Genomic DNA, 24414 nt, shown 5'->3' on the forward strand with positions numbered 1-24414 from the left:
AATGTGTTAGTTTAAAATTTATTGCATGAGAAAGAATATTCAGTTAATATAGAACGTACTATGAACAAGGCATATCTCAGAATTCTGATTTAGCATAGTCCCGAGAGGAAAAGTCACTGTGTGAAATTATGTTTTAAACTGAGGAATGGTATTTCTTTTGTTAGGTTTTGAGAGCCATAGGAGTTTGGGGGTTGTTTTTGTGGTACCAGAATGAAAACATCAACAAAAATATTTTTAATTCACAATGTAATTTTTCTGTAGAGTTTGAAAGAAAAGTTGGGTTTTTTGAAATGTACAAAATGCAGTCTGTGTGAAAACCCTCATCCAAAGCTTCTGATTCTGATGTGGTTACCATTATGTATATATTTGGTACAGAACCTTTCAGCTGACCTTATTGTGGCACGTTCTATATAAACCTAAAATAAAAACATTATTTACCAAGAAGCTTGTGAAAGAAGTGTAAGATCCTGACAACAAAACTAGTCTGGCAGATAAGAGAGTGAGGAATGGTAAGACAGTGAAAATAAACATTGTAGGCAAGGATCTTGGCAGGTTGGAATTCTCACTGTTGTTAGGGTTTTGTTGGTTGGTTGGTTTTTTTTTTCTTTTGTGTGTGTGTGTGTGGGGGGGGGTTTTTTGTTTTGTTTTTTAGCTGTGTAAATTAAAAAAAAGACTTTGAAAAGTGGAGTTTAAATTAAAGTAATGAGATGGTTTGTAAAGAGCTACTCACGGGTGTAAGATCACTTTCCCATGTATGAATAACAGTTAAGTCATGTGGGTGATGCAATGGTGAAGTATGATCAAGTGGGAACTGTCACCTGAGTGTAGAATGAGTAATTAACTTTATTTTGGATTCTTGGAATTGTCAATATTTTTGTTATCTCTAATTAGATTGATCCAATTCAATCACATGGTACTGATTCAGTTAAGTAATATTGTGCCAATACAGTGTCACGACCCTTAAAAAGGTGAATTAAACCTTCAATATTATGTTAGATTTCATAAATTCATAGATCATGAATGTACAGTATTGGTGGATATATATGTACAGTAATAATAGGTGCAAGAAGACAAGACTAAAAAAACCCCAGGCAGCTCTCAACCCCCAAATCTTATACTTGAATAACTACTGAATCTTTATACTTTTAAATGTCATTCAAATTAGTGGCATTGTATCAGTAAATATGGAGGTACTTGAAAGACTAGAAAAGGGCATAATAATGAAAGAGGTTGCAGCTCTTGAATACATTTTTTACTAGTTTCGTGAAGTTATATTCAGAACCATGGTGGATAACTTTAGAATGAGATTGTGTGGCTTGCAGATGTATAACATGAAAACAAGCAAATACGGAGCTTTAGTAAGTGATTGAAAAAGTTCCTAAGATTCAGTGTCTGATTCAAGAAGCTGGTAATGCCATTTGGTTGCTCATTTCTGCATCGGTTGGTAATTTTTTTTTTAAATTTTTAAATCTTAGCCTGTTCTTCTGGATAGCAGCAGCATTTTACCAGATCGCATTCTCTTGATGGACACTTTTTTCCAGATACTTATTTATCATGGAGAGGTAAGATTTGTAATTTCTTACATAAATATTCTTTTTCTGTAGAAGTCTGAAAGTTGAGCCCCAGTTCTAATGCACTCCCATCATTGACCTCTCATCTGCATAGCTGATCCCAGCCAGACTCCTTATTCATGTTCATGGTTTGATGACCTGACATGCCTACACACAGACACCTCACATTGCCTCATGTTTCAGTCCTGCTTGTTATGATGGGTTTAAGAGGAATTAACTTCAATATTCAGATTATTTGTTTAGATCAATAATTCTACAACTTTTGAGAGTGTTATGCCCTGCAAGCCTCCTGCTTTTCACTCATTTATTTTTGACCTTCTTCAGGGATATGGAGTCAGAACACCAAGTTCTGTAGTCATCTTTCATCTGCACTGTCTTGGAGGAATGAAACTGCTCCTGGCAGTTAGACGGACGGACATTCCCTAGTAATATGAATATAAATGCTTGGAGGAACCAAACTGCTGCTTTTTACTGCTTTGTGACTGTAAATGTTTCATAGCTGAGAGTTTGATAAATAATGTTCTGGATCATGTCCTCATAGCTGCACTTTTTAAAGTGGTTATTAAACTTTAATACTTCTTAAATAGAAAAATGTTCTCCGTATTTTTGTAAGATGCTGTCAGGAAGCAGCAGGGGCGGGCTGCTCCCGGAGCATGACAGAGCAGAGCAGTTTGTGGGCAGTAGCCAGGCTCAGCTTCCAGTCAAGATCATCAGACAAGTCAGTGGGGATAAGGCAGATCCCAGTTCAAGCTGGGAAGTCAAGTCCCTGGGTGAGGGTCCAGACGAGTGGGCTGCATGGGCAGGTACAGGCCTGGCTGCCACCTAGCTCAGGCAGGAGCCAGGCAGGAGCCTCAGCTTAAAAGCAGCTGCCAAACAAAGGAGGGGAAACCCCTGCTGGGGCTCCCTCCAGCTCTTTCCTAACAGCAGCCTGTAGTGGTGAGCTGACCTTGACCACTCCCAGAATGTCAGGAGGCTATGCTACGGGCCCTGAAAGATAAGCATCAGTATAAATGTTTATTTCTTATATATCATAGATATTTGAACCTGCTTTAGCAGGCGGGTTGGACTAGATGATCTCCAGAGGTCCCTTCCAACCCAAACTGTTCTGTGATTCTGTGATATCATATATGCATATTAGAGAACTGTGAATAGTATCCTTGACCTCATGAACTAAATATTTAGCATACAAAGGATGACAAAATAACAGACAGACCACAAATTGGTAGAGTTAAAAAAAAACAACTAATGGTATGGTACTTGCACATCTTGGCTTTTCAAAGTTAATGTGCATACTATAGGACAGAAAGGGATACATGATAGAAAAGAGGCCAGCAATGGCACATTTTCACCTGAAAAGACCTTCGTATTTTCTAAGAAAGACTGGTGAATCAATTCTGAACTTTTCTTCCCCCATCACCAGACCATAGCTCAGTGGCGTAAGTCAGGTTACCAAGATATGCCAGAATATGAAAATTTTCACCACTTGCTGCAAGCTCCAATAGACGATGCCCAAGAGATTCTCCATTCCAGATTTCCAATGCCCAGATACATTGATACAGAACATGGAGGAAGTCAGGTATGGTGAAGTATATATTACATAATCTAAGAGGTGATGTATTAGTGATGTCATGAATTTTTTTTTTCAGTAGTATACATGCATTTCTGTGGTAAAATATGTGTAAGTTACAAGTGAACATTTTGAATTTTAAAGCTTTTACAGAGACAGATATGTAATAGTAGGTTTTTGCCTAATTTGTGAATCCTGTTTTTTATTGCTATTTTTATCATACTGACTTGGACTTTCAGATTCCTGGTGTGAGATGTGTAGGGCAAAATGTTAGTGCATGTCAGAGTCTGTGGACCGTTACCAGAGTTTTTCTTTGTGTTATATTTTTTGAAACTTCTTAATTGCTATCTTACTGATATTCACATTTGCTTTGCTAGTGTTTAGAAAAAAGAAAAAAGCTTACTTTGTGCTGCATTGAAAAGTGTTAGCAGTTCTCCATCATAGCTGTAGAATCCAGGGAGTGGCTTTATTTATAGAAGTTCTCCTTGCTCTTCTGAATAGGTATCTGTACACATTTTAATCTCCAAATAGCAGAAATTATGTATTTCATACACATGTATCTTTTCTTTTTATTATAAGAAACTTGTATTTGAGAAGGTTAATCTATTGCCTGTGTTTTGTTTTTTAAAGGCTCGGTTCTTGCTTTCCAAAGTAAATCCCTCTCAGACTCATAACAATATGTATGCATGGGGACAGGTAAGTAAGAATCTGTTGATGAAGCTTGTATGCGTGATTTTGTTTTTCACTGTTTCAGAAGTTGAGTGACACATTGTGTACATATAAGTAATAATGCCAAGTTTTGAAACTGAAAAATAAATGCAGTTTTGGCCTGGTGCCACCAAAATTGCAAAAGTTAAGTAAAATGGATTTCATTTCTTCAGACAAAAATGATCTGGTTTGGTCTTTTAAGCTTGTATTAGGCTGTTTTCATGTCTACCATATTTCCTGGACAGAGACCTTCATACTCCTTAGAATGAGAGCACTTAGCACGCCTAAAGACTAAGGGACCTTTTTGCCATAGGGGAAATAAATTTTGAAGTTAGTTATAAGCAAGAACTGAAAAGTACACCAGTACTGGTGTTTTCCAGAATTTCAGTGGCCTGGGTGATCCTGAATCAGTCTTTCAAATCTTATATCTTTAGGAAGGAAGTTACATGAGAGCTCAAAAGTTAAGCTTTCTGGAGCATTTTGTGTTCTTGAACCTTGCATCCCAGTTCCATGTTCTTCCACTTTCAGCTGTTTTAGTGGGAAGAGAAACACTGCTGTGGGTGAATGCTAGTGCAGTGTCATTTTCTCGTGAAAAAGTAATGGCATCACACAGTTGAAGCTACATTCTAACTGTATTTGTAGAGTATTTTGCTAAAGGGTACAGTGTTCAAGTTATGAGGGAGAGAACTCTGTAGCAATTCTATGGCAGTGATTTTTGTCAGGTAAGTTTTCACAGGGATGTGTTGGTTCTAATGAAGCATCTGTCAATGAAGGGCACTGAGATCCAGAATTGAAAATACTTGAAGACTTTGTGTTGAGTCAGGGACAGCACGATTTGAACCCAGCTCTCTTGCCTCCAGAGCTGATAACCTGAGCAGCATTTCATGTTTCCTCCACAGCATACACACAAATCCTGTAGTTTGAAAGGTCTTTGTTTAATCTAAACATTACCTTTTGAACACCTTTTGAACATTACCTTTTGAACATTACCTTTGGACAACTGTTTCCTCCTCATTTATTAATAATTAGTAAGCAAATGAAACAGTATACCAAATATAAATGCAAATACAAAACAATTATCGAACTGATCTCTAATAAAATTGTTCATGCTGGACAAGTGAGACTCTTTGATACATTTTAGGAACCCCAGCTTTCCCTTCTAATTTTGAAAATAATTCAGTTCTGGGGTAACATAAGAAATGGTGTATTAATCTCCCCAGTAGTATTGCAGCGAGTGTGCTCAACATAATGGCCTCCAGTGACTGCAGGGTTTTTTGTTAACAAAGTTGAACCAATTGCAGATTATGAAATGAGAAATATAAGTGCTTGTAGAAAATGTTTAACTGAATTGATTTTGCTCTTATTTTTCTCATGAGCTACGTGGATTGTTTAATGTTTTTTTATTTTGTGCATAACTGAAAGTCTACAGAAAAATTTGCTAGTCCACATTGACCTGAAGAGGGCACCCACATACCACTGAAACCATGTTTCAGGAAGTGGTGAATTTTGACTAGTTTGGGTTTTAATATTGAAAGTAAAGATTTTTTTTTTTAAACTTTAGCAGGTGGGTGCCTTGTATAGTATAGAAACATTTGAAGAAAATAATGGCAAACTTTTCATACACCTCTGTTTTATTGGTTAGTCTTTGAAGGTGCAGTTGAAATTTTCAGGTTATATTGGATATGACATTTATTTGAGAATGCGTTTTTTTCAGCTTTTTTAAAAAATATTTTTTTGCCTTGGTAACTATGGGGAATTTGCAACGTGAAATGAAGAGGTCAGCGGGACAAATCTTATCAAATGCCCAGCTAGATGTCACTGAATCACTGTTAATTAAATTTAAGTTCTCATTTTATGCCTTAGCTCAAATTTTTTTTAAACAGAAAACAAAACTTAAGGTGGTCTCTGAAAGACTGAAGTGAATGCTCGTGTACTTTTCAGACTTGTACATTGTGACCTTGCTGGATTTCACTTGATTCTCCAGCAAATCAAATACTCTGCTACCTTACTAGAATGAGGGGTTCCCAGTCTTCAGAGTAAAGCTGCTGCTGCTGAGGAACAGTCTGTGCATTGGTTTTAATTACCCTGGATCACCACGAGCAGTCATTGGGAGGGATCTCTTTTCTTAGGGGTCTGTCAGCGCCTTTGTTTTATTTACTGGAGGATGATGTGCTGTTCTTCAATGCGTAAGGCACGAGGTGGCGAATTATATCCTGCTCAGAATTGAACTACTTGTAATTCCCTTGTGGCTTCTTACGTAAGGGAGCTCAGGATTAGCATTTGGCAGGCTTGGAAATAGGTAGAAAGAACATCCTTTATTCTCGTCTTGCCACCATCAGCTGATAGACAATTCCTGCCCTTCCCTGGGAGTGGCTGTGTATTGGGTCAAGAATATTGTAGTGATCCGAGAACTCTTACTGCTTCTGGATTTGTCCTTTGATCATTAACCAAGGACTGGTTCTCAAAAAGGACTGGTTTTGGCCAGTTCTAAGCATCCTTGTTAAGACTTCCATGTCTGTATTTTGGAAGATTTTGCAAGTGTTCAGACAGCGCTGATTTAATTTGGAAATATGGGTGCTTAGTACCTTTGAAAAGGTTGAATGTTTGAGATTTACAGGAATTCTTTCTGCATCTGTAAATGGAAGTAATGGCAGATTGGTTTCAGAGGAGTTAAGAAAGTTACTATGTAACATTTGCAGAGTTGCCAACTGCTGTTTTGTTTAGACTGTAAATTTGTTTAAAAATAATAATTAAAAATTGACGATTTTGAACTTCTTGGAATTCTAAAAATTACCTCTGAGGTCAAAAAGTAAATTGTGAAAATCCACCCCAGAGTTGTGGGTTTTTTTAATCTTTTGTGGGCTGATTTTGCAGTGCCATGACCTTCAGGTGTTGGTTTTGGTGTTTCTCCGAGGTGGCACAGAGCTGTAGGAAAGGTTTGGCCAGGATTTCCTTCAGAAAGCCAGTTGACCTTCACTCTGTCAAATCAGACCCTTAGTGGATTTGTTTCTTCCTTTTGTAATTTTGATATGTCTGGAGTCCAGTGACAGATACTGATTGGTTAGTTGTGTCACTTGGTTGTCTCTGTTTCTCTCGTCTTTGCTCCACTGAGGTAGGAATGATACAGGAATTGTGGTGTGGAAGTTCTATTTACTTCCAAAAATTTGTGAGTTAGCATTTGGCAGCTGTCAAAAACTCTATACAGTGGTTGTAGATGTCTTGCTATACTGCAGCCCGTGGCTGTATGCATTAAAATGGAAGAGAGTGTAGTTATGGTTTATGCCTGAATTTATGTAAGCATATGAAAATTTATGTAAATGTATAGTCTGCTGGTTTTTGTCAGAGGATTTCAACAATGAGATGCTTCTAAGGTCTTTCTAAATATGTAAAGTGTTTATTTAATGGAACATATTGTGCTTTAAGATGCTTTTTCTTCACAAAGAGTATAATCAGTTCTCCTCATTTCCTTTTATGTTACAGGAGTCTGGAGCACCCATCCTTACTGATGATGTCAGCTTGCAAGTATTTATGGATCATCTGAAGAAACTTGCTGTCTCTAGTGCTGCCTGAGATTCTGCAGTGCAGTAAAGGCACAGATAAGCTGTAGCCATATTTCAGCTTTTTCTCATTTACACTTTCCCATGTCTCTTGTGACAGAATGCTCTGATATGCACAAGCTGCCTGACTAGATATAAAGCAGTGTTGTTTTCAAAGAAAAGCTTTTGCTATCAGCGAATGTTTTAATGTGAACTGCAGTTTGTAAAAATGACAGGTAGTAGATTAAATTAAGTTATAATTAGAGGAAAAAGAACAGTCACTTTGATTACTGTGATACTATAATTACTTTGAGATCATTTATAACAACATTGAGATGTGATTTCAGTTTCCCTTTTAAATGGTTGAGGTTGATTCTTCTCTGCACTACAGAGGCACATTGAACAATAAAGGAAATCTTTGGTGATGTCAGGCTTTCCAGACTGCCATATGGCTACTTTTATTACTCAATTTGAGCACAAGGTGAACAAAGAAGCAACAAAAAGCATATAAAAATAGTATGAACTCAGTCTTTTGACTTAGGCTGCCGAACGTTTCTTTCCTGCAGAGATATTATTGTTCATGTTCATTTTAAGAGTATTTAATTTCAAATATTTCTTCCCACTTACCCTTCTTGATTATTTGGGAACAGAGTTTTTCTTTATTTTCACATAAAGAATTTGAACTGAAAAACTAAAAATGTTATTGCACAAAATTTAAATCCACATGTTGTGTTTTTGACAAAAATATATATTATCAAACATGATAACAGATGAAGATGCTCAAAAGTTAACATTTTTAGCTTGAGCTAAGAAATCCTACACTACCAAAATGAACTGACTAAGGGTACAGCCTTGATTTTTGTCTTGGCTAGTGTATACTTAAAAAAATATATATATTTACCTTCTTTATTATTGCCTTATGATGTTATTACACTAATACATAACGCTGCACATCTGCTTTTCGGTTTTGCATCCTTTTTATTATCAATTCAACAGGTTATAGTTCTTGTTGAAACAGTATTATATAGAATTTGATGTCATTAATTTGATATTTAGTTCGTACTTGTTTTTTTTGGGGTGTGGATGAATTAGTATGATTTCCAATTTATTTGTTGAAGTTTACACATAAACCAGATGTTTACATAAGTAATATGATATTTGGACAAGTAATGATGTGAAATGTGGTAGTGGGCAATAAAGAAATGTGCCAAGTCTAGAGAAAGAGGGAGAGTTTTGACATAGGAAATTAAATCATAAACTGGTGTGATAACATGAGGGTTTTTTTTCCTGTTTTCTGTAAATTCTCAAAAAATTGATGAAATCAAATGCTCTCCATTTCTTTGTTCTTAATGAGATGGGCTCCTTTTGCCTCAGTACAAATAAAATACATGTTTTTCTCTCACTTTTTTAATTGTGCTGTTTTCTGTCAGTGCTTGAAATGGAATGTGGAAATAAAGGTAGTAATCATAAAATTTAGAATAACGTCACCACTTTGATTCATCTGGTAATTGGTATCAAACTTGTTTAAATTCCACAGATGCTGAACTGTTCACACTAGTGGCAGTTTAGGAGATAATAACTTGGTAGCCCTCTTGACTGTGTTTTTTAGCTAATAAACAGCTTAAAAAATTTTGTAATACTAAATATGCCCAATATGTTTGGCAGTTAAATATTGTTTGACTAGCAATTCATCACCAAGTGATGAATTGATTTATGGTTCTACGATAAATAATGATAATGGATGGGTTTTTTGTGCTTTCCTTCCCACCCTTTCATCAGCTTTCACCCTGTAATAGGTTCTTTTATCCAATCTCTTGACAACATTAGCTTCTTTTGTAGCTTCAAGTATTTAACATTGTCAAAGATTTTTTGAAAATCCTAATATGTCTGAGGGATTACCTTTACCAACCTGCGTATTCATCTCTTCCAAAGAGTCCGTGTGGTTACTGAGACAGGATTCGCCTTCGTAGGAAGCGTACTGGACTCTTTCCCAAAAGCCCATGTGTATCCATAGGCTCGTGAGTTGTGCTTCTCATTAGAGCCTCCATCCACAATCCCAGGAGGGAGACAGATCAGGCTCAGCAGTCTGGAACTTGCAGGATTCTCTCAACAGTCCTTTTTGTGGGTGAGGGTGACAGGGGCAGCAGTCTGCCAGTCATCCGGCAGAGGGACTCTGTGATGAGTTACACATGTCCACTGGCACCTCTGCTCTTCGATGTCTTGCTGCCTTCAGAACTCCTGTGAGAAAGCCACCCAGTCCTGGTAACTTATTAACATCTTATTCATCTACTTGATCTAATACCTTTTGCATATTTACATAGATCAGGTGAGCTACGCCAGGGGAAGTAATCTGTTTGTTATGAGTGAGAACTGATCAACATTTAAAGTTAAAACAGTTTGTTGTAGGGTTGTGCTACAGGAGAAAGTGGTTTGAAAAAGAGAAATTGCTGCTATTTGCAATCTTTGCTAGCATCTGCATTACTAGATTTTGTGGTGAAGAGATGCTACCGATCTGTGCAGTATCTATGACACGTTGCCGTCTTATCACGGGGGCTAGTTGACCTGTTTGACTATGATAGAAGGCTTTGCAGTGATTTCTTTAAATATTTAGTTTTGGCTAGACACAGATTAGAAATTGGAGGAAGACTAGGTCAAATGTTCTTGTTGAAAAACACAAGGCCTTGAAGTGGCCTTCTGCAGGACAGGGGATAAAACAGATGCTGCCTGTTCTGTTAAGGACTGGGAAGCCGAAAACTGAAAATTCTACATGGGCAGCCAGAGGTAGAGGAGAAAGCAGTTGCATACTGCTTTTTCTGCTTTGTTTGGCTGGCTGTGAGTTTTAGAACAGAACAAAATCTGTTCTTGATATAAACATTCTCACTGGATGCCTGTCTGCCTGAAGCATTGCCATCTGGGGAGGACTTTTGTCTCAGAGAGCAGCATGGTTGAATCTGAAGTTAATGTTTTGCCAGCGTCATGAAATCAGATAGAGGCCCCTGGCACTGTAACAGCTGTTCATGTTCTTAGATATGCTTGTTGATGGTGTTTGGACATCATATAAAAAAGCACATTGTGATTGGCAGTCCTTGCATTGTGCCTGGTCGAAAAGGCACTTATTTCTGGCTTGCTGCCTTTTTCTCAGGACAACTTTTCAGGCTGTATGTGATACACAAACATCTGAATTTTTCTTCTCTTTTCATTGCCTCAAGTCCTGTACTTACAGTCCATTAATTATGTCCACTTACCCTTCATGTGTTTAAACGAGCCCACAACACAGAGCTCTTACTGCTGGCACATGAAAGATCAGGTAGAAGTTTGCTGGACCTTGTAAGTGTGAGAACTGCCCTTCATTCAGGAAGAGAAATGGTGTTTAAACTCTGTTTTGGAATGAGCCACTTAGAGCAATAGAAACCATCATCCAAAATGTGGAAGATGACTCCATATTTAGATGTATAAAAGCCTCAAAGCTCTAAGTGTTTCTGACTGAACCTCAAAACCAGACTCTTAGCTGTCTGCACAGAGATGTGTATGCTAGAAAGAAGGCTGGGACGTCCCCGACAATGCTCTGCTCTTTCACAGGTGAGCAGGCAGCAACCTTCTGCTGTTTGGTTTCTTGCTGACTGGTAAATTTTTTGCTGCTGTGATAAATGTCCTGGCGTGGCCACTACTCGCCCCCCACTTCACAGGATTGGGAGTGGCACGTCTGGTATGTTAACAACCTTTGGAAATAATTTACAGTGACTAAATCCATGTTATAGTACAGCTTTGAGATCTCTTTTTTTAAATGAGGATTTTTTTAGGTTCCCTGTATTTATTTCATTATTATTTTTAAGTAATTTGCTTTCCTCATGCTTGGGAAAAGGGAGTGGATTGATAACTTTAGACTGACACCTCCTGTTTGGATGCATTATCTCACAAGGTACCAGGTTTAGACACAGATTTAACAAGCTCAACGAAAAGCTGAATTGCTTAAAGGCATGTGGATTTGCCTAGAAATACAAATACTGTCAAATTCCTGGAACCTCACAGCTTGGTCTGTGCGGCTATGACATGTGTGAGAGCCCCATTGGCTGCCTCCAACACAAAATGGTGTGTTTGGAAAATTGCATTTTCCAATATTCTCTTTTCCACAGTTAGTTGATGAATACTGACCAGGAGCCTGTCCTGTTCTTTTACCAAATCTGAGGCAAACAACTACCTTATCCTCCTGTCAGATTGTGACACACAATAGTGTCGAGCTCACTTCAGCTTTTGGCATTTTGGGTTCATACAAAAGTTAAATGGTACATGAAAGCCAACAAGCCTGAACAGAACAGATGGAAAAAATAATGAAGCTGTTGCACTGCTCTGAATTGAATGTAAAATCTTGTTTAAAATGGCAGATTGTGCCTAATAGTGCAAACTTTTGTCCGAAGAAAGGGCCATGATGCTAAAAGATAAACAATTACATCAGTGTCCATAAGTTGATTTTTGGCAAAAATGAAGCAAAATAATCACTGTACCCTTTAACAGTGGAGCCTGTCCCCAACACCTGCAGATATTCCATCGCGTGTGTCTTTCCATCCTGTCCCAGGACTGCCTGGGGCTATGCTGCTGTGTGGCACGTTGCCATGAAGTGGGTAAGAGTTTGCTTGGAAGCTGAGCTGATGTGTGTGGAATGAGCAGCAGGCTGTTCTCTGCCTTCTTCAGGGGGAAATGCCTGTGTTGTGCCATGGGCTGCAGTCAGCTTCATGCATTGTTTTCCCAAATACTACCAAGAGACAACCGCCCAGGGGATTAGCCACTTTCAAAGCATGCACAAAAATTATGCTATCAGGGTAGCCTGGAACCATAATGCTTGTTGAGCTGGGGTTGAAATAATGCAGGAATAGCCTCTGTGGTCCCTGAACGTCTGCTTCCATCTAGGTTAGAACTCTCCTCTCTGTGGTTGCTGACCTTTCAACTTCAGGAGAGATGCCAAGTGACTCATGGGCCACAGTTTGTACTTTACAGATAGCATGTGCAACTGTATTGCTTTCGTAGGTTTATTAATAAGAGTTTAGCAAGGGAGCATAGCCATGTGTGAAAAATAGAAGCTAGATGGAGACCTGGAAGAGTTTGAGTGATACTAGGTTGGTATGAAGTAGCCAATCTAATAATTAAAGTACTGAATAAGAAGAGATGACGTTTCTAGGATTCAACTGTGAGCTCCTTTTCAGCTGCATACGGGGGCTGGGACGTATTTAAATGTTTTTGTTAGTAGCACAGACATGTTTTCAGCCTTGGCTCTGGATGGGTATGAACTTTGTAAGACCTTATCCTGCATGACCTGAAAAGAGTGTTACTATGGGAGAGGGATTTTTTAATTTTTCTTGCTACAGAGATCAGCATTACAGGGTGGCTTGAATCACTAACTGAAATGTGGACAGTTTAAACTGAGATATCCTAGTCTGCAGACGTCACACTTGGCTGATGGAGTAGAGTTATAAGTTGTTTGTAGCTCTGCTGATCTTTATTAATCTCAGAGCAAGTGTGTTTTTATTAATGCTGCTTTTTAGAAGGACTTGTATTACCTTTTTCGAGAAAACTTACAGGAAGTTTATAGGTGGGCAAAGTACTACTTGCTGCATCTTTTTCGTGTGCCATGGAACAGGTAAAAGAGCAGTGGGTGACCCTCCGATCTGTTCTTGTTACCACAGTCGCTGTGAGCTCCGCTCCTGTTTGCCCAAGAGCAGATGTGAAAGGCTGTAAGGAGAGGCACTGAGAGCCAGCCAGGCTGCCAGTCAGTGGGCCAGGCTGAGAAGATGAATTGCTGAGGAGCTTGTGGTTTCAAGCAGTGTTGCCAGTCTAGTTAAGATAAAAATGTGACTCTCCCATGCGAGTTGCTGTGGTATATCCTCTCGCTCTAGGTATTTACACACTGCACTGAGGGGGAAAAAAGCGCAGCTGGACCTAGCGCTGTGGCGTGAGCAGTGCTGCCGTACGGGAGGGTACAACTCCATGTTTCAGGCTTGCTCCCACTCCTCTGCAGCAGGAGGGAAGTGGAGGTGACACCCTTTAAATGATGGCACCGAACCGGACAATGGAACTGTACTCCATTTTTGTCCCTGTAAAGGCAGAAAATGAGAGAGCTAACTTGTTACAGAACTTAACAGAACGTATATTTTTGTCCTTTAGAAAATGAGGATTTTATCACAGACTCTTCAAAGCTAAAATTGTTTGCAGAAGATAGAGTGTTTCTTTCACTGGAGTAAAGAGGGATCCAGGAAGAGAGATTGGCAGCAGAGTTGATCTCCCACAACTGTACTTGTGCAACAGACACTTTGCTCAGTCCAGGTCTACATTGTGCTGTTTCCTCTGTGAATGAGCCTTCAGACACAACAGATACTTTTAACATCTGTTGCAGAACTAATACTTTTCTCATAAATATGCAAGATGAAATTTGTGCTATGTCATGGGAGAAAAAGCAGAGATCAAAAGTGTATGACAGTGTCATATTGTAGAGGTTCCCTGCAATAGCAAAGAATTTTAAGTGAAATGCCCAGGTGACGGAAGGAAGTTGGCCATGTGAAATGCAATACCTTGGTAGCCCCTGCCAATCTAATTGGAGCAGAAAATCCTTGCCAGCTTCCAAGCAGGGAGCTAACTTTACCCCAAACACCAGCAAGACACCCTGGAGCTTTCATTTGATTACGAGCATCAGTTTGGCATCCTAGAGCAAGCTGTGGTTGGTGCCTGTTTCCAAGGAAGGCAAAAGTGCCCCAGGAGCAAAGCAGTGCAATGGCTGGGGGCAGGAGAAGACTGCTGCAGCCTTTGCAGACCAGGTTATCGGTGTGTGCATGGCAAACAGACCTTAATTGTGTTTTTTGATTTTTGGTCCATCAAAGGTAAATTGAGCCAAGTACACTGTGATTTCTATTTTTATACTTTGGCTGACTAAAATTAACAAGATGGCTGTGCTGAAATCTTAGCATATAAATGTTCTGCTGTTGCTTCCTTTCCTTTGGGAACAACTGAAATTGCTTTTCTTTGCACTTACCAGATGTGTTAGCCATGTGTTGACAGGACACTTGGAACACAGATGCACAAACTGATGGCTGCGCCTTCCAGACTGAAGTGGTTGTTTAAGTAACTTAATAACCTAATAACCTCTTTCTGGTTAAGGGATATGAATTAATTTCCCTTGAGTAAGCAAGAATACAACCCTGATAGATAACTGTAGAAAATGAGACAAATTCAGTAGTTTTGTGGGATCTACCGAGACGGCAGGATAGAGAGAGTCCCACTACTGTAAATGTTACTTTTCACAGAATCACAGAAGTGTCAAAGTTAGAAGGGACTTCTGGAGGTCGTCTTGTCCAATCCCCATGTTCAAGCAAGTCCATCTAGAGCTGGTTGCCCAGGACCTTGTCTAGATGGCTTTTTTTTTTTTTGCCTTAAAAAGGAATTGAAAATTTAGGAATTTAAAGATAGGTCCTTGCACAGGCTACTTGTTATCCAGCATAATTGTAGCCCAAATGGAAAGAGTCCCATAAGCTGCAGGAGTTGGACTGAGAACTCTCAGCTCCTCATGTCAGTCTCTGTCTTTGTGCTGCTGTGCAAAACTCCATGTATAAACATGCAGGGAATGTTTTCTGAGAGGTGATTTTAACTGAAAAGATAACGTGGGCAGAACACTTTCAAAGGCTAAATCCATCTTACTAGACTGAATGCGGATTGAACAAAAAATTAAATTGTTCCCTGTGCATAAATATCTGAAATCCATGAAGTGATAGGTCCTCATGGCAGGCCAGTTGCATCTGAATGAAAAATATCCTTTGTCCTAGTTAAATAATGTGTATAAATAAGTCTGGATTTATTTTCTGAGATTATATATTTGGTAATTTATGACATAATGCCACCCTAAGCAGAGCTTGAAATAACTTGGAATTAAGCTGAGCAGAATAAATAGGACATCTGTTTTAGTCAGGTCTTTGTAACATGTTAAACTATAGACACAACTATCTTATTTGCTAACATTAAAAATATGTATTTTTTGAAATACTGCATTGCACTTTGCAATTGACAGTTCCCATGTCCTTACAAGAAGCAAAGCTTCTGCCTCCAGTCTCACAAACAAAGGGAATAATTTGCTTTTGCAAATTTGATTCCAATGGAATAAGTGGTTACTTTGCTGTGTGTGGATCAAACGTGCGGGCTAATCCTCTGCAGGAGCAGAGCTTTGGTTAAAGGAAGATGTTACCTGCTGAAACGAGTATCAGCACTTAATGCGACCAGAGACGCCCTGCTGCACTTCGGCTGCAATCCTGTGTAGCTGTGGGCTGGCAGGAGCGGGCCGGCTACGGAGAAATCAGCAGTGCGGATTCGCAGCTTCCCGGCCGGTGGCAGTGTTTTAATTGCTGGCAATACCTTTGGCAAAACTCGAGAGGGCAGCAGACGCGTGGCCAGATCCTCGCTCCACTTTTGCTGGTTGCTGGTGTTATTGAGTGTCTTTGATTATTCCTCATTTGCACCCATATAAGTGTGGAATCACTTCAAATTCCAAGTTCTATCAGTGTAGAATTTGGGTTTAAAACACCTTCACTTAGAAAAACACAGCAATATTTTATTTTTTTATTTTTTCAGTTTGAACTTTTATGATAAAAATAATGACAAGCCTCTAAAGTAAACAACATGTCATAAGCAATTTTTGATGTTTTAAGAAATAATCTAGAAAGAAGAGCTGCAAAGAGCTGATTTAAAATATTTTAATGGGATAAGCTGGAACTCCCCTAAGTGTATCAAAGCATCTTCTTTATAAAAGGTTAACTTGTAACATAAAATGTGCACAAATAAACACAAGAGAAGAAATTCAGCAGAACGATCATCTTTTGATCCTCATCTTCTAAAAAGAATATGAAATAAGCAGAAACTAAGTAAACAGGCACCGATTTGCATGATTTTTTTTTCTTTTTTTTTTTTTTTTTTTTTTATCTGTAAGAAAATAAAAGGGTGTAATTGACTAAAGGAAATGAGATGTGTTGTATCTATGTGGCTGGACAAATACTTGCCCAAAACATTCACCCAACTTGAACTAATGTAAGAAGACAATCATTTTGGAGGTGTAAAATATCCAGAAGAAAACTTGTTAAGTTAGGATTTTTAGTGTTGAATGAACGCTTCTGATAGCTCCAGGTTCATTTACTAACTGGGAAAAAACCCCACATGTAGTATACAAGGAATTATTAGTTCAGAGAACAAGGGGATCATCACGTCTAATCTCTGTCCTAGGTGTTGTAAGAATGAGTTAAGCAGCTTTGCAGAATACTCAGCTGGGAGTATGGAACATGGAACAGCTGAAACAAGCAAACATCAGCAAGGAGATCCAAAGTGCCAGGAAAGAGAAGCAAATGATCTTGGGAGGCTGGAGCAGCCACAGGTGTCTTTGCAGCTCAGGAAAGGTACTTGTGACTTGTGTTCATTGCAGGAGAAGTTTTTACAGCAATGAAACTGGTGGCTTTGATGTGTGAAGTCACTGAGGGCTGTATATTGTACTCACTGATCTTCCCTTGGCCTCATAGCAAGTAATTTTGCTAGAGAAAGCAATCAGATTGGTCAGGGCTGATCTGCCCTTTGTAAATCCTCGCTGTCTTCTTGTCCTTTGTTTGTTTGTAGGTGGATCCTAAGGAAATGTGCTGCGTGGTCTTTCTAGGGACCGAGCTGAAGCTGTCCAGCATTTAGTTCCTCGGATCTTCCTCTGCACCCTTCTTGAAGATGACTGTAATAGTTACCCCCATTCATTGGACCTCCCTGGATCATCACATGTTCTGAGGATGATGTAGCTTCACAGTCACATCACATCACATCATAGGTCGCATTTATCTCTGTAGACATGAATACACACACTTTATCTAAATAGTCCTTAACTCTCCTACTTTTGCATTTCCTCCTTTCTCAGACTGTGCAGGTGTGTGTGTAGGTCTGGGAACTTTTGAAGACTGAGGCAAAAAAGCCATTGAGTATTTCAGCCTTCGCCCTACTGTCTGCCACCAGGTTATCTCCCCCATTCAACAACAGCTTCACTTTTCCTTTGCACCTCAGTTTGCTCCTAGCATGCTTACAGAATTATTGTCATTTTACCCTTTATGTCATTCAGCAGTTTCAGCTCCAACTGGGCTCTGTCTTTCCTGTTACCATCCCTAATAGCCTAAGCAATGCTTTTGTACCCCTCCTTTGTTATCTGTGTTTCTGCTTCTTGTATGTTTTCTTTTTTGCGTTTTAATTCATTAACAGCTCCTTGCTTTGCCAATTGGGCCTCCTGCTGAAATTTCTGGTTGTATATGAAATCAGCCCAGCCTTTAATTAGAATTAGAGGATGTTTTGTTAGTACATCTATATTTTCATTATTTTTAGACTAAGTTCTGCCACTGGTCAACTTGTAGATCTTGTAACCTAGTTTTTATGACAATCCTGCCCTTCAGGAACCACTTGAAATCTGAATTATTCCCCTTTGTTTTTCATTCAGTAATTTGGAGTTTTGCTTTAACACAATGCAGATGTTGTTAAGGTGACACTCACTTGTAACCTTTGCAAGAAGCAAATGTAGCTTAGGTCAAACTGACCTATCTTTATTCAGATCACTAATGCATACTTGTGTATTTTTAAGCCTGTATTATCATACACCATGGAATGTGTTTATTACACATGCATATTGCATAAGGGCATGACTTTTGGTGGACTCAGCTTTTAATAAAACAATGTTTTTCCCTTAGAACACAATGCTTGAGGTACACTGATTGGGAAAAGGAAGCCTTTGTTCCACAAATCTGAAAATGCCTATTGTTAGCTTGGCAGGCTCAGGTCACAAGAACTTCATTTTGATAGGAGGTTTTTTATATGTGAGGAATTTAGAGAACTGGTGAAGTTCTTCCCACATCAGAGGGTTTTCTGGGGAAAAGGGAGCACTGAAGGTTAATGTGCTGAGTAGTGTGAAGGCCAGACTCATTCTGTACCATAAGAGTTATGGGGAGGGTGGGTTCAGAGATGAGAAAAAGATGTGGTTTTGATTGCAGGAAAAATCAATATGAACAAGATAATAGTGATAACTTGTGATTACTGAACAAATTTCAAATTCATTACTAGTAGTAAGAATATGTTGACTCTCTCTTTTGGAGTGATGTGAAATAGACTGGAAGATTGCATACTTTGTTTGTTCTTTTTGTTTAAGAGATCATTCAAAACAGAGAAAAGATGTAATCAATCAGTCAATCAAACAAACAAACAAAAACCCCAAACCAAACCACCAAAACCACACAATGTAAAAAGTACCTTCTACTACAGCATCAGCCAACAATGACTTTGGTGAGGGCAAGATTCAATTTCACTTCCCAGGCAGATATTGCATGGAAAGGTCAGACTGCAGAAGCTGCTGCAGCCGTGAAGCAGCAGTTTTCACTGTGCGATTGAATTAGCTGATTTAATGAACTGTGTCTGCAGATGCAGAGGCTCAGGCTTGACTTACAGCATGAAGCATCTGTTAGAGGGAGTGAGCTGTGAACAGCCAACAGAGCTATGGGGATAGGCAGTGAGACAGTTGCTTTGTAATACCTCATTTCTGTTTATTGTATTGCATCAAGAGCTCAGTTGGAAATCAAGCTGTTTTATGTTGTTGTTCCCTAGTGAAGCTTCATTTGCCAGAGGAGGCAAGCCTTCTGCAAGCTTATGTTGAACAGAATGAATGGAAATTTCAGAGCAATTATAAGGATTTTTCTTCATCAAGTAAGGGCAACTTCAGCAACAGACAACTGGAAATTCAGCATGGTTTTAATTAAAAAAAAAAAAAGGTTGTGAACTTTTGAAATCTGGTATTTGCTATGGGCCTGCTTGCTAGCTCAAGGGTTTTGTTCACCAGCACCAGGCTCTGGGTGCTGCAACCAACTCACCACAGGCACGGCGGCTGCTTTCGGTCTCCCAGCTTGAGCCTGGATGCACCGACATCCCTGTGCGCAGCCACCTTCAGAGACACTGGCCCCGCAGTGATGGCCTTCCAGTCTTTGCCCCCTTGCTCATGCCCCAGCCCGTCCCCCGTGCCCCCTCTCAGGCCGGCTGGTGCTGCTGGCCCTGCGCAGCCTGGCCACGTACCTGCCACCCACCTTCCTCCCTCCTGTGAGGGGCGCATGGGACCAATGGCTCTGGCTTCAGTTTTGAGTGAAATAAGCATTTGTTGGGGCATCCTGGCATAAATGGAGGTATTTGGTGTCTTCAGTCGCTCATGAAACACGGGATATCCCAGTCCCGCAGCACACCCTGCAGTGGATACACCTGAGGCCCTGGGCTCTACTGTGGATGCCATAAACACAAAAAGGCCCTCCCTGTTGGAAAGTTATTGCACCGCTACACCAGGGGCTAAATGGCAGGTCCTCTGCTTACTCTAGGAGGACATGTCCAGATACAGGAGTCCTCACTGGTGGGGTGGCCATTTTCTCCCTAGAATGTGGTCACCAAAGAAAGGATCTGCCTGTGCGTCAGGTGTCTTGACACAATGAACATCAAATATGTGAGCAAATGAGGTACATTTCTGGTGAAGCCAGACTTCCCTAAACACACCAGCAGGATCCAAGAGAAGGTTTTATTTAAAACTGTCTTGTGATTTTATAGTGAAGTGGAGGATAGAAAGTGTGTCTGTGAGGTCTGCATCCCATGCTGCTCTTATGCTGACACCGCCACCACTCACCCGAGTGAGAACCCAGCCTAGCATTTCGCTGTGAGTTTTTTATTACAGCGCTCAGAAAAGACCACTCAACTTGTTATCTGGTGGAAACAAAGACAATGTTGGACATTACCCTATCACCTGAGAAGGAAGGATGTCATTTGGAGAGAATTTAATGCTTTCTAAAACACTGATAGTTTAACTTTGTAGTTTTTGTACTGCTGTAAAATACCTCACAACTGTGGCCTGAAGCAGTACAGCAGATTTCCATGCAGCATTGCTCTTCCTTGAGTGTGGCTCCCTCATTCAGTGTGACTGCATCCTCAAATGGGATTAGGTGACAGCACATTCAAGTGCAATGCTGATTAAAATAAAAACTGTCTGCTGCCTTGTATATTGAGTATATAGCTTTGTGAAAATAGCCTGACCTGACTTTTCTTTAAATTATATAAAAAGCAGAGTCATCAAATGGAGGTCTGAGTTACCATTATCCAGGGTTTTCACCAGTCGTAAATGACTTTTGAAATAAATGGGACAAAACATACAAAAAGCAAATAAAAGCATCTAGGATTACAGGCTTCTTGTCTGCCTAGAGCTACTGCTGTAAGCAGTCTGCCGGCTGGAAATAGAGATGGTCAAAAAAAGAAATAAAGGTTAATGATGTTATGTTGTTGCCACACTTTTTCACAGTAGAAAATAGAAGTAACTGAAAACCCTAAGGTTTCAGACACAGATGGGTCAGGGCAACTGGTAGGTTGCTCCTTGATTACCTTCCTTCAAACAGTTCAAGTAATTGGGGCCATATGGTCCATGCAGCAATGCATTATCCTCTTTGATTTTCCAAACGTGTGAGCACCACAGGCAGCTGGAAAGCCCTTGGGACATCGTTGGCTTTGTTGGGCAGCACTGTGCAGGTAAATTTTCAGCAGAATTCTGCAAATTTTTGTTGGGCAAAGCAGGTGACACTCTTGGTTTTGTGATCTGACAGATGTGAAACTGTTTTTTTTTTTTTTTCAGGAAGAGCTGGAAAAAGTTTATGTGAATTTGAATTCTTATTTCCTGACAGACAAAGCCTGTTATCTTGAGAACTCTGGCTTGTAGATGCTCAATGTTTAAGTAGACTGGCAGTGTAGTCTCTGGTCCTAATCTGGATAGTTATTTGTTGTGGTGATACAGCACTTTTCTGAAATGGTTAAAGTACTGCAGTGTAGCATTAGCTTGTTCACTGTGTAGTCATGGGTTGGTTAGAAATATTTTGGGAGAAAATGCTCATGGATATTCTTTGTTGGAGAAACTTTGAAGAGAGTTTCTGATTCAGGGAGCTGTGCCAATCCTTTAATTAAGACTAGCTGAATAACCAAGGGCGCCACATTGTCATTTGGGATCTGTTAATACTCTGATGATCCAATTTTTGCCTTAGTAAGGAGTAAAAGCTAACTTCAAAAGTTGTGTCCTTGTACTGATTTTCTTTTTTTAATGAAATTGATTTTTCTGTTTCGATTGAAGTTGTAGCCTGTTGTAAATCACTTCCACAGTGGAATAACTGCTCAAGGGATTTTTTTTTTTTTTAACCAGCACGAGGTCAAACCATCTAGATCTTTAAAATATGAATGACATATTTATTGAATAAATTCCTTTACTTAAGTGTAGGTAGAAGTATTTTGAATGCTTAAACAAGAGAGCACTAGAGCTTACAGTGTTGCTGTCTGTTCTATCAGTCTGCTCTTTTTTGTTTTTCCAGTAGATACAAGTGCTAAACCTATCACAAACCTTTGTTAAATGTGTCACTGTTATTACTTTGTTATTTTATGTAATAAAAAACTATTGCAGAAGAAAAAAAAAAAGCAAACAACCCTAAATTTGACTAGGACAAAAGTTGATTTTATAAGGGCTTAATTAACATTTCATTTTTCCCAATAGGTTGTGCAAAATGGCAGTAGCCCAGTCATTTTTGTTATGCAGTAATTCTGTGCTTGGACAGCTAAAGCCATAAGTTTTTAAGTGAAGGTAAATAAAATCATGAAAGGGTAGAGATATTAGGGAAAGCTATAGTTGTTTTCTGAGTAGTTTCTGCTGCTTTCTGTCTAGCTGAGTGCTCACAGGAACAACTTTTTGCAAAAGACCAAGTGCTAAATTGTTTGCACTGTCAATGTTTTCACCTGAGGAATCCTTTAAACGAAGTTACAGGACAGTAAGATTAGCAACAGGACTTGGAGAATAGACACCTCAGTACTTTAGTATTTGCTGTTCTGTTTTCACTTGCAAATGCCACTTATTTATAGTGCTTTGAGAATTTCTGTCCTAGTCACCAGATGACACTACAAAGACAAAGAAGGAGGCTCCAGAGCTATCTCACTGATTCAACCCACACCTGAAAGGAGTAGTGAAGCTACAGCTTCCAGTTATGAACTGAGTAGGCAGCAAACAGCAAATGAAGAATACGTCAACTTTTGAAGATATTATGGACACTGATTAATGTGTTGCAACTTCCTTCTGGGTCTATGAATTGTTATTCTTCTGTTATCGATAGTGATACTGGGAGGTTAACAGCCTTAACCAGGAGTCTATCTCAAGACACAGCATTGCCAGACACGATGTTCTCATCTCCTGAATGTCAGTCTGCCACTTTAAGGGAATTGTCCCTCCTGTATGCTCCTGTGATCCAGTCGAAAGGTTGCAAGCAATCCAATTCAACATATTGATATGGAATGTAATTCAGCATAATTCTGGGTCATGATTAATTTTCTGGCTATGTTCAGTTTAAATAGAACAAATCATGAATACATTTCTGCAAAAATGTTGTTTCTTGGGAATACGACTCTGGCTATGCCATCTCTTTTCATGTTAGGACAGAGTTATAATCTCATCTCTAAATAATGGTAGGGGAAGAAAAATGTTTTAAAACCTTTCTTAAGACCTTTGAACATCTGCCCCTAAAAGGCTTCAGGATACTAACTTCTCAAGGGTTTGTTTGGTTCTTTTGCAGTCCGTGGAAGGTGAGGAGGACACTACTTACCTTCAGTGAGGCCTTTAGGTTTCAGTAGTATCATCACGCACTGGGCAGGAGCTTCTATTAATGACTGCAGTCCACACAGGGTGGAATCCCAAGGTGAGCAGTCTAATGGCATAGCCAGATAAAAATATAGATTCTGTAAGAAGGAGTTTACCTAATAGCTCAATAAGCTGAGGCAGTGTACTCCCTAACAAGTGTGATGCTAAAAACAACAAAAAGACACAAGTAAAGCACAAAATCTTGTGTCTGCTGACGCTAGTGGGAGATGTGCTGACCCCAAATCCTCATACACTACCCAGAGAGTGAAGAGTGGAGCTGACTTTGGCTTTCTTGAGTAGCTGACCATTTCAGGAATATAAGACAACTAACTGTAGTAGCTTCTCCTTACACCTTTGGACAATGAGTCTAAAGGAGATAGTAGGTAATTGTGGTGTTAAGGGTACGCTTCTGACTGCTGCAGTCACTAGTCTTGCCGTATGTCTGCTCAGACTACCTCTGGCAGCTCAGGAGCATTTACCTTCTTTCAAAATCTGTGTTTTATACTCCCTGAGAGCATCCTATTAACTACTATGGGTAAGAGTCAGCACCTCTTCCATCTTCTATCCGTTTAAAATACGTGGAGGGTTCTTTAGCAAGTAGCAAAATATGATAAGCTTCAGGCAATCAGCTTGTTGGAGGAACTGGGAAGGAGGGATAGCCTGTCAGATAAAGAGTGTTTTGAATACTACTAATAATAACAATAATGATAACAATAACAACAACAACAACAACAACAATAATAATAGTGATGGTGATATATAGTGGGTTTCTTTGGAAACACTCTAGGAGATCTGTTTAGAGAAGTCGTGAAGTGGTATAAATCCTACTGTATTTGAGAGGTTGAGGGTTTGTCAACAGCCAAGAACAGCTTGAGTTGAAAAGCTCTTCAGGTCACGTATCTGAAGTGAGGGAGCGTGAAGATACAAAATCAGTAGATATAGGCTCTGCTTTCTATTTTCAAATAGTTGTTCCATTGTTTCCTCTTGGACTGTAGATGATATTACTGAGATTTGCCAATTGATATGTTGCCAGCCTTCCATACACTAAAAAAAAGAATCTTATATGCATATTGTCTCTTTATGCTGATGTGATCTTATGTTGAATTTGAACATTGCACATGTCACTAAAGAACACAAATGGCAACATTAAAATGCATGCTGAGTCTTTAGTTTTGTGGTTGCTACAATGTGCATTTTAGCTGTGCTTGATATATAATTTCTCCTAAATTGGTTGATCTGTTATTACATCTGACCAAGTGTACCCTAAATCCTACCCCACTGCGGATGTTGTTGTTATGCTACATAGCACTACAG

At 39.4% G+C, this 24414-nt stretch overlaps 1 protein-coding gene and 1 long non-coding RNA gene across 5 annotated transcripts in view; both read left to right on the forward strand.

The window, feature by feature from the left end:
• SEC23A (SEC23 homolog A, COPII coat complex component) overlaps window positions 1-8784 on the forward strand; it is a 30039-nt gene extending 21255 nt beyond the window's left edge. For all 4 annotated transcript variants that reach the window (XM_065063966.1, XM_065063965.1, XM_065063967.1 and 1 more), the window contains 4 exons: window positions 1476-1562; window positions 2992-3147; window positions 3769-3834; window positions 7327-8784. In XM_065063966.1, the coding sequence (XP_064920038.1) occupies window positions 1476-1562; window positions 2992-3147; window positions 3769-3834; window positions 7327-7416 (399 nt within the window). In that variant the 3' untranslated portion in view covers window positions 7417-8784. The remainder of the gene's footprint in view (window positions 1-1475; window positions 1563-2991; window positions 3148-3768; window positions 3835-7326) is intronic.
• A 7847-nt stretch (window positions 8785-16631) lies between these two features.
• LOC135579557 (uncharacterized) lies at window positions 16632-18107 on the forward strand. Its single transcript, XR_010472889.1, has 2 exons — window positions 16632-16801; window positions 17016-18107. It is a non-coding gene; the product is annotated as an uncharacterized LOC135579557 (long non-coding RNA).
• Window positions 18108-24414: the final 6307 nt, after the last annotated feature.

This window comes from Columba livia, chromosome 5, assembly GCF_036013475.1.
Source record: "Columba livia isolate bColLiv1 breed racing homer chromosome 5, bColLiv1.pat.W.v2, whole genome shotgun sequence".
NCBI classification, from domain to species: domain Eukaryota; kingdom Metazoa; phylum Chordata; class Aves; order Columbiformes; family Columbidae; genus Columba; species Columba livia.